The 22,809-nt window shown below is 36.9% G+C and overlaps 1 protein-coding gene across 1 annotated transcript in view; it reads left to right on the top strand.

The window, feature by feature from the left end:
- Positions 1-22,809, top strand: part of Dennd5b (DENN domain containing 5B) — a 115,250-nt gene that overhangs the window by 16,469 nt on the left and 75,972 nt on the right. Inside the window, exon 4 of the mRNA XM_048802439.1 lies at positions 42-708. Within this exon, the coding sequence (XP_048658396.1) occupies positions 42-708 (667 nt within the window). The remainder of the gene's footprint in view (positions 1-41; positions 709-22,809) is intronic.

Raw genomic sequence — 22,809 nt, 5'->3', positions numbered from 1 at the left:
GTATGCTGTATTCTGATGCTTTCTCCCCATTTCCTCTACAGTTATGCATGCCTAAAGGGCTATCATTCAGAACCCAAACTGAAAGTAAAGACCCTCAGTTTCACTCATTTATAATTACCCGGGAAGATGGTTCTCGCACCTACGGTTTTGTTCTCACTTTTTATGAAGAAGTTACAAGTAAGCAAATCTGCACAGCAATGCAGACACTCTACCAGATGCACAACGCTGAGCAATACAGCAGTGTTTATGCTTCATCCTCATGCAGCATGGACTCACTGGCAAGCAGCATTGATGAGGGCGATACAACTTCCCTTTTGAAACTCCAGCGATACAACTCCTATGATATCAACAGAGATACCCTGTATGTTTCAAAAAGTATATGCTTGATCACACCACTACCTTTTATGCAGGCCTGCAAGAAATTCCTCATCCAACTTTACAGGGCAGTTACCTCACAGCAGCCACCACCCTTGCCGCTTGAGAGCTACATCCATAATATTCTTTATGAAGTACCTCTTCCACCTCCAGGGAGATCACTGAAGTTTTATGGTGTTTATGAACCTGTCATCTGCCAGAGGCCTGGGACCAATGAACTCCCCCTCTCTGACTACCCTCTTCATGAGGCTTTTGAGCTCCTGGGATTAGAGAACCTGGTGCAGGTATTTACCTGTGTTCTTTTAGAAATGCAGATCCTTCTCTACTCACAAGGTAGGTGTTATTTTCCCAAAACAAGTATTTACATCCTCAAATACTGGATTTCCTTTAGCTATATTGCTAGAACCATGTAATTAATGGTCAGGAGTTTTTTCTGTTTTGTGTAAAAGGAACTGGTATGGATGGAACCAATAACTACATGTTGTTTCTCTTTGAGTTGGCAGTGCTATAGAGAAAAACAGGAAAGAGTACAATAATATTACCTAGACCAGTTTGGACATATTTAATTTTTAATGGAAATAGCCCTTTTTTCCTGATAATATATAATCCTCATTAAAGAAACATTCATTCTTTTCATGAAAATGAAGAAAACCAGTTACTATGAGGAGGGATATATAGACTTCCCATTTTTCACAAATCAGTAAAGGTTCAGATGAAAATTCAGCTGACATTGGAAAGGAATAAATGAAATTGATGACTCTGAAGTGTCTTGAAGCAGTCAACTTTGGAACTTTGCCTGTGGGAACATTTCACTTGAGAGAAGAAGAGAAGTTGTACAGGCATGAAACAGACAAGACTTTCCCAGTTTAACTAATAGTTCTGCCAGAGGGTGTGTGTGTGTTTGTTATCATTGTGATATCTTTTATTCATAAATTTCCCTACACACTTGAAAACTAACAAACTGGGTTTTATTTTTCCAGTACATTAACATTTACTAATGTTGAGCTTAGACAAGGATACCAGTTCCCATCTGAATATGAATTTACAGAAGAAATAGAGATGTCATGTCTTAAGGGGTAGTGAATTGAAGAAAATTATAAAATAGTACCTGTACCTTGATGGATCCTTTGAAAAATGTGGCATAAATATTTGGGTTAGCATTTTGCTAACTTGTATTTAGGCTGGCAGAATTCTAGTGCAATCTCCTGACTGCTGCTGTCAGGCTTATTTTACCACTTTTCTTTTTTAATTTTTCTATTTTAAATTATAAGTGAGGCTGAGCCAAGTTAGCTATATTTGTACTTTCCCATCTTGTGTGTATGTTGACACTATTTGTGTGTTGACAACCCTTCATGAGGTTGTGTTTTCTTCCAGTTTATCCTACGTAATGTTCTTTGATAATATGTTCTAGTGTCTCAGTTTTTGTTGACAGGAAGTTCTTCTCTGATAGCCAGTCTAAATTTATTTTCTTTCTTCTTGCTCTCACTTTTTTAGTGCTCATCATTACTTCTAAATCACCTACTAGGAACTGAAAATTTTAACTTTAAGTAAATTCCTCTTCCTAACATTTTTCCCTGAAGAAGGTAGAGTTGAAGAGTCACATCATGTAGTATTCATATTTTGGAGTATTTCAATTTTTAGATTTTTGAATTAGGAATGCCCAACCTATATTGGTTTTAGAAGTCATAACAATCCTGGGTTCAAATTCTGCCCTATCCTTTAGTAACTATAATGATGGGCAAGTTAGTTAATTTTCCTAAGTGTCAGTACCCTTATTTTTATGAGGATAACAGTCCCCACCCTGTCCCACTGATTTATTGTGAAGGTTAAATAAGAAAACCTGTACAAAGCGCATGGAGTATAAAGTGGCACTAAATGGAAGAGAAGCTGATATTACTGTAGTTATTATTAGTTTAATGTAATCTTCTGTAAATTATGCTTATCTTAAGTTGTGGAGGTCCAACATATTACTTAATTTAAACTACAGCTTTTAAAAAATTACATAGTCAAGACATTTGTTTGATCTGGGGTCTTGCTAAGGGTAGAGCACTTGCCTGGTATGTTCAAGGCTCTGGATTTGATCCCTAGCAGCATACATAGAGTCAAAAGGCTTTTGTTCCAGGATTAAGAGCCTGACAGGGCTGGGGTTGTAGCTCAGTGTGTGTGAGGCACTGGGTTCGAGCCTCAGCACCACATAAAATTAATTAAAGTAAAGGTATTGTGTCCATCTACAACTAAAGAGCCTAATAAATGGGCTGGGAGTATAACTCAGTGATAAGAGTGCTTGGCTAGCATATGTGAAGCCTTGGGTGATGTGATGTGATGTCCTCACCACCAAGGAGTGGAAAAATACTAATAAATGTTCTTTTATCCTGTGTACTGTGCTTTTTTTTTTTTTTTTTAAGAAAATTTGCCATTATGATACTTCCTTTGTTAAACAGCAGTTTATTTTTCACTTGCTTATCTGAACTGAGCCTCCATCTTTCTACTCTGATTTGCTTGTCCCATTTGTTTTAAGGAATCTGTTGAAGTTTTAGTTGATTAATACTACCAATTGATTTTAGTTGTAAATGAAGAAGAATGAGTATTTATGGGCATGTTTTTATTCTCTGAGTAGTTTTTGGTAATTTGGTCTGGTCTTTTGCTGAGAATATAAGAGACTGAATCCTGAAATAATAGAACTAGATTTTTGTGTGTGTGTATGTGTGAGATGGGATCTTGCTAAGTTGCCCAGGCTAGTCTCGAACTTGTGATCCCCCCATCTCAGCTTCCCGAGTACCTGAGAATTTAAGTATGCACCATCACGTTCAGCTCTTAGAACTATATTTTTTCCCCTATGTGCATACAGTAAAGGCAGGGGTGGGGTGCAGATACAATGATTAACTAAAATCACTTGATATCAGGAATTGTGCTAAAAAAATGCATGTACATATGGGGGTTTTCCCCTACATTTAATCCTCTTACAATTAAATAGTGCTGTAATCCATGTTTTGTTAATGAGGAAATTGAGTCTCAGGAAAGTTAAGTAATCTGTTTAAGATCATATAGCAAATAAGCAATGCGGTGGCACCAAGAATTGGGCTTGGATCAGTTTTTGTCCAAGTACTTAACCACCACATTAATTGTATTGTGCACTGCATTTAGCCTTTCTTTACCTGTTATCAATATTTATATTTAAATTATGAACTCATTTTTTGGCTCGGTTATAAAGGTGTTGTGCTAAATACTTGCAAAATATGAAATGAAAGCTATGTGTAAAAGCAAATTTTAACATTGACAATCTCTCTCCCATTAGAGAAAGACATTCCATTTAAATACATGAGATGAAAGAATCATTATGTTGATTTGTGCTCTGGTCCCTTCTTTCACTCTTCCTGACTCTGTGTAAGGGGATTAAAGAACATTTTATACTTCATTTCTTATTCACTGATAAATCTATGCCATAAAATTTAAAAAAAAAACATTTCAAGTACTGAACAATTACCATGAAAACCCAAAGTGTATCAGAGTAGATGGTTTTCAGTGATGAAAATGTCACTCTAAACTGATTTGAAATTCTGGTCTACAGCCTATTTAAACAGATTCAATCTGTTATTTAGAGAGTGTGTATATCATAGTCACTTTGCAGTGGTAATAAGCTAGAAATTTTAAGTAGAGAATTCATCCAGGCGGAGAAGGCTCTTTCCTGGAACCCCAAATTTAAAAAAAAAAAAGCACTTTTGCCGGGCTCTGTGGTGCATGTCTATAATCCCAATGGCTCAGGAGGCTGAGGCAGGAGGATCGTGAGTTCAAAGCCAGCCTCAGCAACTTAGTAAGGCCCTAAGCATCTCAGTGAGACCCTGTCTCTAAATAAAATATAAAAAAGAGCTGGGGATGCGGCTCAGTGGTTAAGGGCTTCTGGGTTCAATCCACAGTGCAAAAAAACCCCAAAAAACAGCACTTTCTTCTATAGCCTGGAAATATGTGGAGCTAGGACAGTGGAAAGAACAGAGTATGATTCTCTTTTCAAAGAATAGTGGAAGAATGAAATATGGGGAATTTAAAACATCATTGTGTAACTTTCTTTCTCCTTTATTTTTTAACTGGAGATTGAACCCAGGGGCACTACTACTGAGCTACATCCACAGACCTTTTTATTTTGAGACAGGATCTCACTAATTTGCTGAGGCTAGCTTCCAACTTTTGATCTTCCTGCCTCAGTCTCCCAGGCCACTGGGATTACAGATGAGCACCATCATGCCTGACTAGTGGTCTGACTTCCAATACTTATAATTAAAGCCTTAGGAATATTTAGGGGCCTTGCCTACCTCCTTTGGCTCTTCACAAAGGAAGTTAACAGTTCCACACTGCATGCCTGTGTGTGTTTGTTATGCTTTACTCCCTCTGCCCCTAAATTTCCCCTCACTTTTGTAAATTGTGTGTGAATTAAAAACCTTGTCAGAAAGTGGAAGCTAGTTTCAGTTTTCTTGAAGAAATTGTGAGGCTGCTAATCCCAAATTGCTAGTCATGCTCAAGTGGACATCATATCTTATTGGTTGTAGAATTTATAAATCATAAAAGCAATTCTGATACTTTGATGGCAGAGAGTAAGTTTCCGTGACCTGGATTCTAAAAGTAGTACGATTTGACCAGCCAATATTTTAACACCATTTTTTGTGATGAATGTAATCTTATTAAAAATTATTCGTGATACTTTTTAAACAGTAAGGAAGACTTTATTTGGGTCAGTTGAAATAGGCATATGGGACTACCCCACATAGGCCTCCCTTTAATAGTCCAATTTTCCATTGCCCATCTACCTGACCGTATGACCAGGTCATTGGCTCCTGCCCATGAGTGGGTAAAAACCTAGACACAGGAACTTTTACCATTGTCAACTCTCTCATCACTGCTGAAAAAACAGTATGCAAGTCAGCCCACTAAGCTGATTTGTTTGGAGTGATGGCCTTCCAAACAGGATGTTGTCCGTTCACCTTGGAATTATCATCCATAAATCAAGCAGCTCCTTTTGGTTAGTCAAGTGGTGTTTATAGGGTACCATTCAAGTGACTGTAGAACCTGGCAGTGTCTCTCACAGTTCTAGTTTATCCCTAGGGGAAAAGAGGCCCCCTCCTTCGTGGGAATATCCTTGCATTCCCCATGTAATAAGATCCAGAATAAACTATTTCCATTTCACTTTAGAACTGTTCTGAGTAAAGCCTTCCACAGCAAATTGAATAAGGCTTTTCAGACAATTCAGTTTTGCAACAGTAATATTACTTGAGGTGCCCATTAATAGGAACTTCCTTAATTGCAGCATTTGACCTGGATAATGGACATATTCTGTGGGCAGCTATTCTGATTATTATAAAGCCAATCTCACAGGGCTGTCATATAAAACCTATCAAATGCTTCATCTGAGGTATTCCACTTGGCATTTACAAGAGAAGTCAAGCAGTCTCCCCTCAGAACTCATAGTGACTTTTATCCAGTCTGTGAGCCTGGCGGTTCCCTCAAGAATAACTTGGGTATCTGGATCATAAATCCCCATGTGTGATTGTTCTATAGTGAGCCTGTGAGTCTTATGTCAACTATGCAAGTCCAAGTATGTTCTTCCTGTCTATAGCTCTTAAAAACAAAGATACTGTCCCTAAATTAGTCACTATTATAAAAGTTCTTCAGGAAACTGGTGATAGTGATACACAAAATGAGAGAAAACTTGATTCACACTGTATCCCCTGGTTTCAGTAGTTTCTTTTCTTTCATTCTGTGTTTTGTTTGTTTGTTTGTTTGTTTTGGTACCAGGGATTGAACTCAGGAGCACTTGACCACTGAGCCACATCCCCAGCTCTATTTTGTATTTTATTAGGAGACAGAGTCTCACTGAGTTGCTTAATGCCTTGCTTTTGCTGATGCTGGCTTTGAACTCAAGATCCTCCTGCCTCAGGCTCTTGAGCCACTGGGATTGCAGGTGTGCACCACCATGCCCAGCAGTAGTTTCTTATTTTGCCCTTCCCTTAGCAGACCACCTTTTTGGTGATCAGAAGTCTTAGAGGTACTCTGTTGTTTCTATATTATTCTTCCATTCAAAAGTAGCTTTGGAGCTAATGGTCATTATCAGACTGACTTGAAATTTGAAGTTCATCCATTGTCAAGATCTTGATTTCATTTTAGTTCTTACATACAACATAACCAAGGAATTTTGTGTTTCACTTTTTTCTTACTGGCTTATGTTTCCTTAACTATCCAGTGGATCAACTCCATAGGAGTCAGACACATGTCTAAATTCTGAATGTAAATTTTTGTTTGGTCATTGATCCTAGCACATTTGTGATTTCTATGTAGGTAACCATATGCCTACCTAGAAATCAAAGGTTCCCCTCCTTTTATTCCTCTTCCTAAACCATATGTTTCTAAGAGTCTGGATCATGCTAGAAATTGCATGTTTTATAACACCAAATGAAGAAGTGTTTTCTGAAACCAAATGAGAGGTTTTTTCCTCCCTGACACCCACGAGTTCTGATGCTATCTGGGTACTCAACAACCCAGTTCAGTTCTAACACTACTGAGAGATAATTTCAAACTCCACAAGTTTAAGAGTTAGTCCTACAAGATTTCCCTCACTTCTGATTCTAGCCCCAAACGGAGTGCCTGGACTCACATTTCTTTCCAGCTGACTACAAATTTAGGAATTTCTGCCACCTAGATTGGATAACTTTCTAGAATGATTCCCAGAACTCAAGAAAACACTTCACTCACAAATACAAAGTTAACTGTTTTGCTATGAAGAATACAACTCAAGAATAGCCAAATTGAAGTGATGCACAGGAGAAAGTATAGGGGTTAGGGTAGAGATTCAATGGCTTCTTCAAGTATGTTACCTCACCTCAATATGTTTACTAGCCTGGAAGCCCCCCTATTTCTTATTTGTAAAAGTTAATTTTGTGTATATTTAAGGTATACACATAATATATGGAGTACAGATAAATAGTAAAAAGGATATTATAAGGAAGCAAATTAACATATGCATCATCTCTCATAGTTACTCATTTGTGTGTGGGGAGTGAGGGGCAGGAGCAGCTAAAATTTACTTATCTAGTATGAATCCCAAATGTAGTATAGTTTTATTACCTATAGTCCTCATTTCTAGAAGGACTATATATTTCTAGACTTATTTCTTCTTCAGTAAAGTTTTGCTCAGTTGTCTTTTCTTAGAATATTTTTCTTAAGCTTTCAACCAACTAGCATAAAGTCTTAATATGTTTACTTATTTTCATTTATTTATTTATTTATTTATTTATTTATTTATTTATTTTTAGATGTTGATGGACTTTATTGGATTCATTTATTTGTATTTGGTGCTGAGAATCGAATCCAGGGCCTCACACATGCTAGTCAAGTGCTCTTATCACTGAGCCACAAACTCCAGCCCTCCTTATTTTCTCAATCATTGCTATATCTGTCCCTCTTTCCATTCCTAATACTATTTATGTGTGCCTACTTTTTCCCCAATTATTTTTACCCAAAATGTGTCAATTTGATTATTCTTTTCAAAGAAACAGCCTTTATATTCATTGGCACTCCATATTGTATCATTTTTTTTTCTGTTTTACTAATTTCTGGTTTTATTTTTATTCTCCCTTCTACTTCCTTTGGACTCATTAAACACCTTTTTCATCCCCTCACCACTATGAGCTTACTTTTTCCATTTTTTATTGGTGTGTTGTAAGGATACATAACAGTGGGATTCATTGTAACAAATTCATACATGCTTACAATATTACAATTTATTTAGTCAATACAATACAATTTATAATACAATAGTCAGTGTAGTTCCTCAGGATTTCCTCTTTCTCTCCTCTCCTCTCTTCCACTGGTCCCTTTTCTCTACTCTTATTAGTCTTCCTTTGATTTTCATGAGATCCCGCCCCTCACCTTTCTTTTCCTTTTTACTCTCTACTTTTCACGTATGACCCTTGACTTTCTCAGTTTGGCTTATTTCACTTAACATAATGCCCTTAAGATCCATCCATTTTCCTGCAAATGACTTAATTTTATTATAGCCAAATAAAATTTCATTGTGTATATTTATCACATTTTCTTTGTCCATTCATACATTGATGGACACCTAAATTGGTTCCATAGTTCAGTTATTGTGCATTATGCTGCTGTAAATATGGATATGCAGGTATCACTGTCGTATGATGACTAATTCTTTAGAATAAATACCAAAGAGTTGGGCTGGGGTTGTGGCTCAGTGGTTGAGTGCTTGCCTAGCATGTGTGAGGTCCTGGGTTTGATTCTCTGCACCGCATACAAATAAATAAAGGCCCAATCCACAGCTTAAATAAATAAATAATGCCAAAGAGTGATATAGTTGGGTCATATGGTGGCTCCATTGCTACTGTTTTGATTTCCATGCTGATTTCCTTGGTGCTTGTACTAATGTACAGTCCCACCAATAATGATCCTTTTCCCCTACATCCTCTCTAGCATTTATTATTGTTTGTATTCTTGATGGCTGCCATTCTAACTAGAGTGAGTTAAAATCTCAGTATGGTTTTGATGTACGTTTCCTAACTGCTAATGATGTTAAATGTTTTTCATATATTTGTTGGCCATTTGTATTTATTCTTTTGGGGGTGTCTGTTGCATTCATTTGCCCATTTATGAATTGGGTTATTTGTGAGGGGTTTTGGTGGAATTTTTTTCCAGTTCTTACATATTCTGATTATTAAAACTTTGTCAGAAGAGAGCTAGTAAAGAATTTCGTTTTGTAGTTCTTTCTTCATATTCTTTTTTTAAAAAAAAATTTTTTTTAGTTATTGATGGACCTTTATTTATTTATATGGGGTGCTGATAATCGAACCCAGTGCCTCACATATGCTAGGTAGGCAAGTGCTCCACCACTTCCCACCACAATCCCAGCTCTCTTCATATTCCTAACTGTTTCCTTTGTTGTACAGAATATTTTTAATTTTATGCCATCCCATTTATTAATTCTTGGTATTATTTCCTTAGCTATAGGAGTTCTATTGAGGAACTCATTGCCGTGCCTGTATTTTGAAGTGTTGACCCTACATTTTTTATTACTATAGCTCTGTAGTATAATTTGAAGACAAATATTGTGAAGCCTACAACATTGCTTTTTTGGCTTAGAATTGCTGTAGCTATTCTGGGTCTTTTATCCTTCCAAATGAATTTTAGAACTGTTTTTTCTAGTTCTATGAATAATGTCATTGGTATTTTGATGCACATTGCATTGAATCTGTGTATTACTTTTGTAATATGGCCATTTTAACAGTATTGATTCTGTTTTGTCTATGAACATGGGAGATCTTCCATCTCTTGTCTTCCTCAAGTTCCTTTTTCAGTTTCTATAGTTTTTCATTGTAGAGGTCTTTTACCTCCTTGGTTAGATTTATTCCTAAGTGTTTTGTTTGTTATGGCTATTGTAAATGGGATTATTTTTATTTCTTTTTCAACATATTCATTATTGGTATACAGGAAAGCTATTGATTTTTGTATGTTGATTTTATAACCTGCTACTTTGCTAAAAATTTTTTATTAGTTCCAGCAGTCTTCTGGTGGAACTTTTTGGGTCTTCTAAATATAGGATCATATCATCTGCAAACAGGGATAATTTTACTTCTTTCTTTCTATTTATATCCCTTCTATTTCCTTCTCTTGTCTAATTGTGCTGGCTGGAATTTTTTGAGTAATTAGAATGGACACCCTTGTCTTGTTCCAGATTTTAAAGGAAATCCCTTCAGTTTTTACCCATTCTGTTGGCTTTGGGGTTTATCATATATAGTCTTTATAATGTTGAGGTAAGTTCTTTCTATCCCTAGTTTCTTAAGTATTTTTGTCACAAATGGATGCTGATTTTTGTTGAAGGCATCTATTGAGATGACTATGTGATTTTTATCCTTAATTTCTGTGGTGAATTGCATTTATTGATTTGCATATTAAACTATACTTGCATCCCTGGAATGAAACCAACTTGGCCATGATGTACAGTCTTATTAATATTTTGTTGAATTTGATTTGCTAATATTTTATTAATGATTTTTACATCTAAGCTCATCAGGAATATTGATCTGTAGTTTTTTTTTTTTCCTTTATCTGTCATCTGGTTTTGGTATCAGGATGATACTGGCTTCATAGAAGTGTTCCTTCCCTTTCTATTTCATGAAATAACTTGTGGAGCTTTGGCATTAGTTCTTCTTTAAAGGTCTGGTAGAATTCACTTAAGAATCCATCTGATCCTGGGCTTTTCTTTATAGGGAGACTTCTTATTACTGCTTCTATCTCATTGATTGTTAGTGATCTGTTTAGGTTTTCTGTATCCTCTTGATTCAATTTTGGCAAGTCATATATGTCTAGAAATATATCTGTTTCTTCAGAGTTTTCTGATTTTTTTGCAGTATAAGTTTTCAAAACAGTCCCTAATGATCCTCTGGATTTCTGTGCTGTCTGGTGATTTCTCTTTTTTCATCTCTAATTTTATTAATTTGTGTCTTCTCTCTCTTTCTCTTAGTGAGTTTGGCTAAGAACTTATCTGTCATAAAAAATTAAAATTAAAAAAAAAACATAAAAAAGAGTTTTTCTTACTTTTACTTTACTGATCTTTTCAGTCAATTGTTTAATTGATCTTTTATATTTTTTAAATTCATTGATTTTGGGCTCTGATTTTAATTATTTCCTTCTTTCTACTGGTTTTAGAATTTGTTTGTTCACCCCTCCTCCCACAGGGCCTTGATTTATCATTAGGTTGTTTGTTTGGGATCTTTTTGATTTTCTTACATAGGCACTAATAGCTATTAAAAAAAAAAAACAAGAAAAACCTTTCCTCTTATAATTACCTTTATAGTGTTCCAGAGGTTCAGATATGTTGTATCACTATTCTCATTTGAATCTAATAATTTTTTTTAATTTCTCCCCTGATTTCTTCTATCACCCATTCATTATTTGAAATTGTGTTGGTCAGTTCCATGTTTTATATAGTTTCTGTAATTTGTTGTAGTTAATTTCTAATTTCATTCTGTTATGATCAAATAAAATGAAAGGAATTTTATCATTTTTAAAAATTTGCTAAGAGTTACTTTGTGGCTCAAAATATGATGTGTTTGCGGGAAAGGTCCATGAGCAGCTGAGAAGAAAGTGAATTTGGCTGTTCTTGCACGGAATATAGGTGTCTATTAAGTCATTTATAAATTTTTTTAGATCTTGGAGTCTTTACCGGGTTTATGTGTGAATGACCTATCGGTTGGTGAGAGAGGTGTGTTGAAATCACCCAGTGTTATTGTACTAGGATCTGTCTGAATCTTTGAGTAGTGTCTGTTTTATGTAATTAGGTATACCAATGTTTTGGGCATAAATATTTACTATCATTTTATCTTCTTGTTTATTGTTCCCTTTATAAGTATCAAGTGACCTTCTTTGTCTCTTACTAATTTTGTCTGAAATATGGTTTATTGGATATAAGAGTAGCTACTCCTGCTTGTTTGGGGGCTCCATTTGCATTATATATCAATTTCTAACCTTTTACTTTCAGCTTGTGGCTGGATTATTTGCCTGTAAGGCGAGTCTCTTGCAAACAATGTATAGTTGGGTATTGTTTAATCCATTCTACTAGCATGTGTCTTAATTGAAGAGTTGACATCATTTACATTCAGTGTTATTATAGAGAGATGTTTATTAATTCCTGCCATTTTGATTTATTTCTAATGTTTAATTTGGTTCTGTTTCTCATTTTCTTAGCTACTTTTCAGATGAGATTTGTCCATTTGCAAGCTTTTTAAACTATTATCTTTAGTGCTTGCCTAGTAGTCATGAATTCTTTTAGTTTCTACTTACCTTGGAAGTTTTTTATTTCCTTTTAAATTCTGAAGGATAGCTTCATTGAATACAGCAATCTTGGAAGCTATAGCAATCTTGGTTGGCAGTTATTTTCTTTCGAGGCTTGGAACACATTATTCTAACCCCTCCTGGATTTTAGAAGTTGTGATAAGAAATCATAAGTAATTCTAATCGACCTGCCTCTAAATGTGACCTGATATTTTTCTCTTGAGGCTTTTAAATTTCTATCCTTGGTGCTCTGTATGTTAGGCATTTTAAAATGTGTCAAAGAGAGGTTTTTTTTTTTTTTTTTTTAGTTGTAGGTGGATACAACACCTTTATTTTATTTATTTTGCTAAGGATAGAACCCAGTGCTTCACGTTTGCTAGGCAGTCGCTCTACCACTGAGCCACAACCCCAGCCTGAGAAGTTCTTTTTTGATCTTGTTTTATTTGGGATTCTGAATGATTCCTGTGTCTAGATGTCCATCTCATTCCCAAGGGTTGGAAATTATTCTGTAATTATTTTCCTGAAGAGGTTATCCATGACATTGTAGTGGTACCCTCTTTCTCCACAGAAAAGTCTTAACTGGGTTTATCCAGAAATCTTCACCATGGCTGATTTTGGGACTGTTAGCAAAAGAGTCTCTACAAAAGAGTTCAATGTAGATAAACTTCCTATTTTCATGTTGCCCTGTTTTACTTGGCCACTAGCTGGGAAGATATCAGCATTCCAGGTGCTGGGTACCCCCTTACTAGTTTTTCACAAACATGTACCCCAGTATAGTAGTTTGTAGAAATGTGCAAACAAGGCCTCTGGCCTTGAGCTGGGGCTTTACAGAGATGTCTACATTCCTAAGATAAGATAAGATACCATTTGGGCTCCATGGTAACAGCTGGCTGAGGGAGGAAAGAAAGGGAAGAAGAAGCTCTCCCCTTCTCAGGTGTTGGCCTTGAAGGGTTAACTTGCCCAAAACAGTGAAAGAAAAAGCTGCTTTTATGTAAACTTCTGCAGATTGTGAACTTCTGAGCCCCTCCCCTTACATGCTGTGTATAAGATTCTGAAACCACCTGAACTCAGGATTCAGGGGATTGATTGATTACAACAAAAGCTGTGCCCTCTGAACCTGGCTGCAGCCAAATAAAACTGTTTCCTGCTATCTTCGGTGCCTTGCCTCATCTGTCCCTAGAACAACATTAGTCCACATCTCACAACCCTCTTCAATTTCAGTGATTCTTAAATTTGTTCTCTTACAGTTGTTCCAGAGTTCTTGTATATTCTGTTCATGGTTATTTAGTCATTTTCTTTTCTTTAATACTATCTAATGTTCAGAGCTGGCCACTGTGCCTTCCAGCTCTGAGATTCTGTCTTCTGCATGGTTTATTCTATTAGAGACTTTCACCTGAGCATTTTACTTGATTTATTGTGTCTTTCATTTCTAAGATTTCTGTTTGATAGTTTTTCAACATTTCTGCCTCCATATTGTATTCCTTATTTGGGGTTTTTGTCTCCTCTGTTCTTTGCATTAAAATATCATAGAAGTTTGGGAATGGTTTAGTTCGTGTATGGAGCAAGGTGCACTGTTTCTTGATTGAATTTTGGATGTAACTCAGCAGTAGTCTCTACCCTGTGTTCCAGTAAACTCCTAGCAGCTCACAGGACAGGGAGAACTAAACAACAGCAACAATGGCAGTAAACTATTTACAGCTTTATAATAAATAAATGGTGCTTATTGTGACGTATACAATGCTAATTACTACAAAAACAGGAATTGTGAGGTCAGCAATTGCCAACAACAATAGCAGTAAATAGCCATGAACTAAATCTGGCGTTAAAGTAAACAGCAGGTATCAACTGTGCCATCCACAGTACTAATAACTGCTGTAGCATGAATGGTGGCAGTAGGAATTATATAAACCAAGTAGTTCTAAAAGGTGGTGAAAATATAGTTCATTAAGAGGAAAAGTATGATAGGAAGGTAGCATAAAGTTTAGAATATTCAAAATGTGTACAGAAAAAGCAGTAGAAATGTAGCAAGTGATGACTGTAAAGGAGGAAAAAAAAGTAAAAGAAACAATAAAGAGAAAGACAAGGAGGATTTGGCTATTAGAGGGACAAGAAAGAAGAAAAAAAGAAACAACAATTATGAAAACCAAAATGAACAAATAGAAACATCTAACCCTCAAAAGACAAAACAAAGAAACACAACAAATATTTAAAAGTGAGAAAAAACAGAAACAAACGTTTATATGTAGGTATATCCATGAACCAATAAGCACAGCAAGAACACCCCCACCATACCTTCCCCCCAAAAAGGAGAAAGAAATGAAAAATAAAAGAATTTTTTCCTCTGAGGTAGTCAGAACTGTCAACAATGATGGATATTGACTGCATATGCCAGACTGCCTTTCTTTCTATTTCTTTTTGGGCTATGTACCTCTTAGAGCAAGGGCTGGGGGTTGGCAAACCTTATTTCTTTTTGTGTTGCTCACTGAGCTGCAGCTGGAGTGGCCTGGAACCACAGCTAGCTGATATAGCTCTTCCCTTCTCACCAGTATAAAGTAGAATGGAATAGGAAGTACTTTCTATTGGAGCTTTGTTCAGATAGACCAGATTGATGCACTCCCAGGGTAGGGCTACTACAGAGTTCTAAATGGGAAATTCAACCTTGGCCTTGAACTTATGATCCTTGTGTTTAGCTCTAATTAGGACTTTGGGTTATTGTTAGGTGGTATCTGCTCTGTTAGGGAGTCTGGATCTCAGGGTCCTCCCAGGAATTCTGTTGTAGGGCAGGGTGCCAAAACCTCCACAAGTCCACTCCCCATGAATGTGCCTTTCCTAGGCTCACTTCCTGAGTGTAATTCCTGAATGTAATCATGCCTGCCTGTTCAGTTTCCTGACCCTCTTTAGCTGATCTTGTGAGCTACCACACTTCCCTCCGTATCTCTGACTCAGATCTCTCCTGGTATAATCTTCTTTGTGCCTGTTTCCATCATGTTCTTATAGGTATACCTTAGCCACATGATAAGCACTTATGGGACAATATAGCACTACTTGCTATAGTCTGCTGGGTCCCACAGCAGCAAGCTACAGATTGGCTTCCCTAAGGTGGCTCCCCACCTTAGCTCTCCTCTTGCCAGTTGAGAAACACAGAGAACTTTTCAAACACCAGCTCATTGTGCAGCCTCTGGTTCAGCAGCGCTCAGATAGAATTTTCCATGTCAAATTTGTCTTGTGTTTCTCTGTGTTATCCTCCCCTCTGTAGTAAACCAGTGGTGCTGCCACCACTGGCTTAGCTTCAGTGTACTCATTCTTGTCCTTTGTTTAATGTACCCTAATTTCTGAGTCTCTAAAAATCTCTGTCTGATATTGAATTTCTGTAAATTCCCTCTTTCACCCGCCTCACTGAGAAAGGAGTATTCCTGCTGCTTAAATCCTGAGCCACAGAACAACTGGAAATGTAGCCTTCTCTAATCTGCCATCTTGAATCTCCCCTTCTGCTATTAGCATCTTAAGCATTTGATTCCTGTGTCAATTACATTCTGTAAGTTTTAATATCTGGTATTTTGTTCTAAGAATTTTAAAATTTGTATTTATTCTGACAACTGATTTTGGTTTTGGTATCCTGTATTTTGTGCTTTCTTTGACTTACTTGTGATTCAAGGTTTAATGTCTTTCACCAGTTTTGGGAAATTCTCAACCATCTTTCTACATATTTCTTGTATCCTCTTTCTTTCTTTCTTTCTTTGCCTTCTTGAAACTTATTAAACATAACAACCTGTCTTGCCTTGCTCAGTCTTCTTTGTATTTCAGCCTCTTTTTTCTTTTTGTTTCTGTGCTGCATTCTGGGTGATTTCTCCACATCTGTCACCCAGTTTATTAATGTATTGTTTTAACCAGTGTTTAATCTGTAGCTAATTCTTTCTTTAACATTTTGGTAACAGGAAAGTTAAGTGTTTTTGATTGTTTTTAGGGTTCTTTAAAATTACAAAAACAGATTGACAGGGCTGTGGTTGTAGCTCAGTGATAGAAGCACTTGCCTGGCATGTGTAAGGAACTGGATTTGATCCTAGCACCACATAAAGATAAATAAAATAAATATATTGTGTCTGTCTACAACTAAAAATATAAATAAAAATTTAAAAATTGTCATGGGGACACAAGGACAAGCAAGTTTAGGTTCAGGTGTAAAATTTGTTGGTTTTACATACCATTTTTGCTTAGGACAGTTGTCAAGTCCTCCATGATTAGAATACTTACAGCCCTTGCTTTGGGAGCTGTCATAGGCCCTTTATTTGATAATGCTATAGGGCATTGTTGGCAATATCTGAGGTGAATTTCTCTGCAGCTAGGTGCATGAGCTAATTTATGCATGGCTCTTAGTCCCCCAAACCCTCATGGTTCAGTAGTAATCAGTCACTGTATTCAGGATCATTGATGTACAGCCATCCAGCCTCACCAGGAAATTCATCAGAGCTGTGCTGGACACTTCACAATTCCCTTGGCAGTACTTAGCAGTGCATAAACTCCCTTGGACATAGCCCCCTGCTGGTACTAATCACCTGTAGCCGATGCCAGAGCCTTGCAGTGCTGATTGGCCAGCTTTCCAACCTGCATCATCACGGCTCCAACCCTAGACCCCTGTGCTGTCCTTGAGGAGCCAACCTTATCTTCCAGGTTGGTTGCTGGTAGATAGCACAGCAGGGGCTGACACCAGTGGCAAGGCAGCAGAAGCCATTGCTACCTTGGGGTGTATACCAGAACAACTGCTTGACAAAGTTGTGATAGTATGTTTTATTATGGAACAGCCAAACATAATTTTTAAATGTCTAAAAGGTGTTATTTCATTTTACTTACCGTAGATGTTAACATTTTAATTCTTCAACACATTTAATGGCCACTTACCACCTAATAGACCCTGTATCAAATGCTAAAAATTCAAAATGTCATTAATTGGGCCTCTTGGTGCACATTTGTAATCTCAGTTACTTGGGAGGCAAGAGCAAGAGGGGATCAGATCAAGGCTAGTTTGGGCAACTTAGCAAGACACTATCTCAAAATAAAAAGGACTAGAGATGTAGATCAGTGGTAGAGTGCTTGCCCAGCATAATGGAGGCCCTGAGTTCTCTCCCGAGTACTGCAGGAGGATAGGGAGAAGGCATATAGATGGATAAATTTATAAGGTCATTAGCTCTATGCCTCTAGTCCCACCTACTCAAGAGACTGAAGCGGGAGGATCACTTAAGTTCAAAGTTTGGGCCTAGCCTGTATAACATAGTGTATGCATAATCATTACTTCAAAGAGAAAATGTTAAGGAAAAGGTGTATTTAGATTATTAGGATTATAATAGTTTTGTGAGATGAATGATTGCTTTGATGGAAATAAAGATTAGGTAATATGTAATCATGTAGAAAAGTTTCTAGTGATAAGAATTATTTAGAAAAAGCTTTCAGAGAAACAGATCTGAGGAAAAGGTAGAACTTAGCCAGGCGGTGCAAGAAGAAGGGACATTCTGGGCAGAAGATAAGAGTATGCAGAGGCACAAGAGTCTGTGAAAGCATGTCACATTTAGTGAATGAACTACAAGTAGATGTTTGACTACATATGGGATGTTGGTGAGAAACGAGGCAAGCAAGAGACGAATCATGAAGAGCCTCATATACCATATTGATGCTTCTTTTATATATCCATCACTTTGAATATCTATGGGGTTAAAAAAAAAACACTTCCCTAAAATATTTTAATTGAAACAACACTTAAGGAAGAAAACTCTACCTTTTATTTCTTGATTTAATTTTTAAATATGGTTTTATTTTTGCTAAGAAATTGCAATCTTAAAAACTAATGTTTCAACCAACCTTGCAGAGGGCATAAAGAACCGGAAGAAAGAATACCTATTAGTGAGTAGAATTGTGAAGGAAAAGCAAACCATGTACAGTAGGGTTTTTTTTTTTTACCAAGGCTTGAACTCAGGGGCACTCGACCAACTGAGCCACATCCCCAGCCCTATTTTGTACTTTATTTAGAGACAGGGTCTTACTGAGCTATTTAGTACAGCAGTATTTTAATGCCTAAGTAGAAAGGGTGAAAATGGGTAATTTATTTTTACTTCTCATGGTAGTGTTTTCCATAATTAAAGGAAGAAAATAGTCCAAGGTACCAGTTGCCATTACTTGAAGAACTTGTTTTCTAAGAGATGAACATTTTCCCCACAACAGTAAAAAAAAAAAAAAAAGTAGACACAGTGCTAGGAATTTGGTTTGACTGCTCAAAACCTTGTGCCCTTCAGGTTAGGTCCAAGAAGGAGACAGAAACCACACAATAATTTAAACAAAAGAGTGTAATATAAAGTATTATTAATGTATATAGGAGAGTAGCTATAAAGACATAAAGAAAACTCTAAAGAATGCCCAAAGAAGGATAAGGTGAAAGAGGAACCCATATCCCAAGGCTATTGTTTATCTCTTACTGACAAAATTGTGTTTGCAAAGAATGGAAGTCAGTGGGTTACCTGGGCCAGAGCTGGTTCTCAGGCCCCAGGGTAGCAGAAAGCAAACCTCCGTGGTATAAATGAGCTGCAGCTGATGAGCAGGCCCACAGCAATTGTCTTGCCCCACTGTAAGTGGGAGGTCTGAATGTGCAATATCTCTGTTGAGAGGGCCCTGGGAAGGTGACCATTGGGCCCAGTCACTGAGGTACTGCTCACTCTAGGTGTGGGGTTGGGGCGTTGTACCCCTAGATGACTTTGCATATCCACACCACTGGTCAACCATGCAACAGTAGCAATAACAAGCAAAACACTATACATTGCCCACTAGGACCAGGAAGAAAAGCCCCTTCTCCCAGCAGTATCTTTCCATTGCCTTCTCCTTACAAAGCTTAATATTGTGATCACTGAAAAAGAAAATGCTTGAGTCCATCTGGTTCTCATAGAGCATGTACGCAGTGGATTTGGAGTGGAGAGGCAATTAATGGATAACTGGCACATAATTTGACTGCTAAAACTCAGAGCCTTTCGCCTATGTCTGACTTATAATTGAAAAATAAATAAATAAAATCAGACCCTGATGTCTTGGAACTGGTCTGGCTCTCACAGATAGGCCTCACTGTTATTACAAACTGATGTGATATGCAAAACTAAGCAACGTTGTTCTCCTGCAGGGAATAAGCGGTCTCACAAGAATAGCAAGCAAGACCACTGTGTACCCTACAAAATACCAGACCTCTTCCTCATTAAATTAGTATGCTACTTGCTCACCAATTTGTGTGTGTGTGTGTGTGTGTGTTGCATATTAAACCCAGGGCCTCATGCTAGGCAAGCACTCTACCATTGAGCTTCATCTCCAACCCAAGTTATAGCTTTATACTCACTTTAGTCTTTGCTCCTTATCAATCAGATTTTTTGAGATACCTAGTCATAGAATTGCCTTGATTTCTGTTCATTTTATGTAATGCCAGGGATTGAACCCAGTGCCTCATGCATGCTAGGCAAGCGCTCTACCATTGAGCCACAACCCCAGCCCCTGCCTTGATTTCTGGCAGCTCCCAATCCAAAGCAAATCTGTTTCCTTAGATGCTCCCAAAAATTATCCAGCTAAATCTCAAATGCTCCCAAAAATTATCCAGCTAAATCCCAAATTTTATAATAGACTTTTTTCCTTTATTAAGATATTCTCAAGTTTGCATTCTCCCTCTCTGCAGTGAGCAAGAAACCCAAACAGTTTGTTCAGGTACAGGTGTGTTCCTTGGTTTGTTTGTTTTTGTTTTTTGTTTTCACTGAAGGGCATTGGTAGAAGAAATGATAAGTATTTTTTCTTCTGCATTTTTGTTGTTTTCTTTTGGTGGTACTAGGGATTGAACCCAGAGCCTTATTCATGCTAGGCAAATACTCCACCACTGAGCTACATCCCCAGCTTTTTTTATTTTTTATTTTGATACAGGGTCTCAATAAGTTGCCCAAGCTGACCTCAAACTTGTGATCATCCTGCCTCAACCACTTAAGTAGCTGGAATTACAAGTGTGTGCCACCTTGCCCAGTTTATGTCTATGTATGTGTTTGAAGAAGCTAGTTGCATTACCAACATTGACTTTTTTCCTTAAGGAAGTGACTCTCTTAGAAATTTAACAGTATTAAAAAAAAACAACCCTGATAATAGTTTATTTTTTAAAACTGTTTTTGCAGAAATAAAATTCCATAAAACCCACAGTTAAATTGTTAGCAGTTTTTAATACTTAGCAAATATGGACAAAACATTTATTTTTATGATAGCTTTTCCTACAGAAGACATACCATATATTTTGAATATGGTCAAGACATAAGCAATTTTAATGAAATGAATATGAAGTCGTTTTCTTATTTTTGAAAGATTCTGTTCTCTGCATACTTAAGGAGTGACATGTAGAATAAATCTTCCTGATGGGGGTGACACTGAGCTTCTTAATTCTCTACTTACTTCCAGAAAGCTGAAGAAGCTTCCAAGAGTCCTTTCCCCACTCTGAAAGGCTTTAACAAGCCTGCATTAATATATCATTGCTAAAATATTTACATTTTTAATATAGTAGAGGTAAATGTTAAAATGTGATTTTTGTTTTTAAACAGAACTCTGAACCCTGTAAGGTCTACTTATGTATAGTTAGAATGAGTCACTTGGTTCTCTGCATGATAAACAACCACTATGGCTTAGTAAATGGATATGTTTTCTTATAATGTGCCTGGGCATACCTGTAATTAACTGAATGTTAATGTGAATGTTCCAAGAAATGTGATTTTTTTAGTGAATATTTTGTTGTCTGAGGAGTTACCATTTTCTCTCCCTAAAAAATTAATAATTCTTTAATCTTGTGGGCAAAAATCTAAGCAAGTCTACATAAGTTATGGATACTAACAAAATTATATATTCTTATCCTTTTATTTCACTGATTAAACTTTTTAAACTTCTACTATAGGCAGCATTATGTTGTACTAAGTACTGAAGTTATGAAAATAAGAAAGCCCCCAATCCTTGGTTGAAATGGATGGCCACAGAATAGATCCTAAGTTTTTCTGGATTTGATTGTCTTATGGTTAATTACTTGCCCATCTTCCTGCTTCTCATTTTTTGGTTTTGTTTTAGGACTCTGTTGGGCGTAAAGAGAAGAAGAGTACAACATTTAGTAGCATCAGTAAATTTGGACAATAAATTTAGTTAGCACTGGCTAAGTGCTTTGTGGGCAAGATATGAGATAAGACAAATACTGCTCTTCTCAGAGGGAACCCACAGTAAAGAGATGGTACATGGGTCAAGTGGCCATGGAATCCTGTGATAGAGCACAAGTAGAGTTAGTTCTTCCTAGAGTATAATTTCTAAACCTAGGGGTTATCAAGCAGACTTCATGGATTTCAAATCAGCTTTCCATCCACTCCCCCACTCATCTAATAAAAGACCCTTGTCACTACACTTCAAACATCTACCCAGTTAAGTAGAGTAGTAAGTGACTGATGTCCTTTGACTACCATTCGCCTTACCTCCACAGAATACCAGCTATCTAAGCCTGACTTTTTTTATGGGCATCAAATGATGGTGTGTGTCTGTCTTTCCAAGCCACATAATTAAGTCAGCTCTTTGTGCTCATATGACTGACCCAAACCCTTCAGGTCACCTGGTGTTTCTTTTAGAAGTATTTATATAAAGAAGGTTTCATCTAGAATGTTAGTTTTTATAATGAATCAAATAAGGATTATGGACTGCTAATGGTTTACTACCAAAATCCTATTGTAGACTATTAAAGGTAGTCATTTGAAATTTATAAAATAACACAAGAAAAATTTTGTATATGCTTGTTAAATGTTTGACAAGATAATGTGAACAAGTAGCATCTGATCATTTTCCTTAACCTTTTAAAATTAAGACTTCCCTGAAGTCTTCCTCCCTAGGGCTTTACTGTATTTTTGCAGCATGAATTTGTGAGGTATTTATTACAAGTCCACGGTCCTTATCTTTAATTCTCAAATCCAAGAAATTCTGAAAACCAAATGTTCTTTGTGTAAGTTACTTAACAGAAAAGCCAAACCTGAACTAAAATAGCCCTATTTATATGTGATTTTTTTTTTTGCCCTATTGTAGAACATTTGTTGGTTCACTGCAAAAATATTAATGTATTTCGTTCCAGGGTACTGTCCTCAGTAGTTCATACATATGATCTACACACTGTGTTATCTTTCTAAATTTAAGAAAACAAAAATCTGGATTCTAAAACATGTCTGCTCCAGTCAGGCACAGTGGCACACATCTGAAATATCACCAACTAGAAGCTGAGGATTGCAAGTTTAAGGCCAACCTGAGCAACTTGGCCAAACCCTGTCTCAGAATAAAAAGGGATGGAAGTGTAGCTCAGTGGTAAAGTGCCCCTGGGTTCAAACCTCAGGACCAAAAAACAAAACAAAACAGGTGTGGTGGCACACGCCTGTAATCCCAGCAGCTCAGGAGGCTGAGACAAGAAGATCATGAGTTCAGAGCCAGCTAAGCAACTCAGCGAGACCCGGTGTCTAAATAAAATACAAAATAGGACTGGGGATGTGGCTCAGTGGTTGAGTGCTCCTGAGTTCAATCCCTAGTACAAAAAAAAAAAAAAAA

The sequence above is a fragment of the Marmota marmota genome, unplaced genomic scaffold (genome assembly GCF_001458135.2).
Source record: "Marmota marmota marmota unplaced genomic scaffold, marMar, whole genome shotgun sequence".
Classification (NCBI taxonomy): Eukaryota; Metazoa; Chordata; class Mammalia; order Rodentia; family Sciuridae; genus Marmota; species Marmota marmota.
Note: the sequence above shows the minus strand (reverse complement) of the source record. Positions and strands in the feature narration are given on the sequence as shown.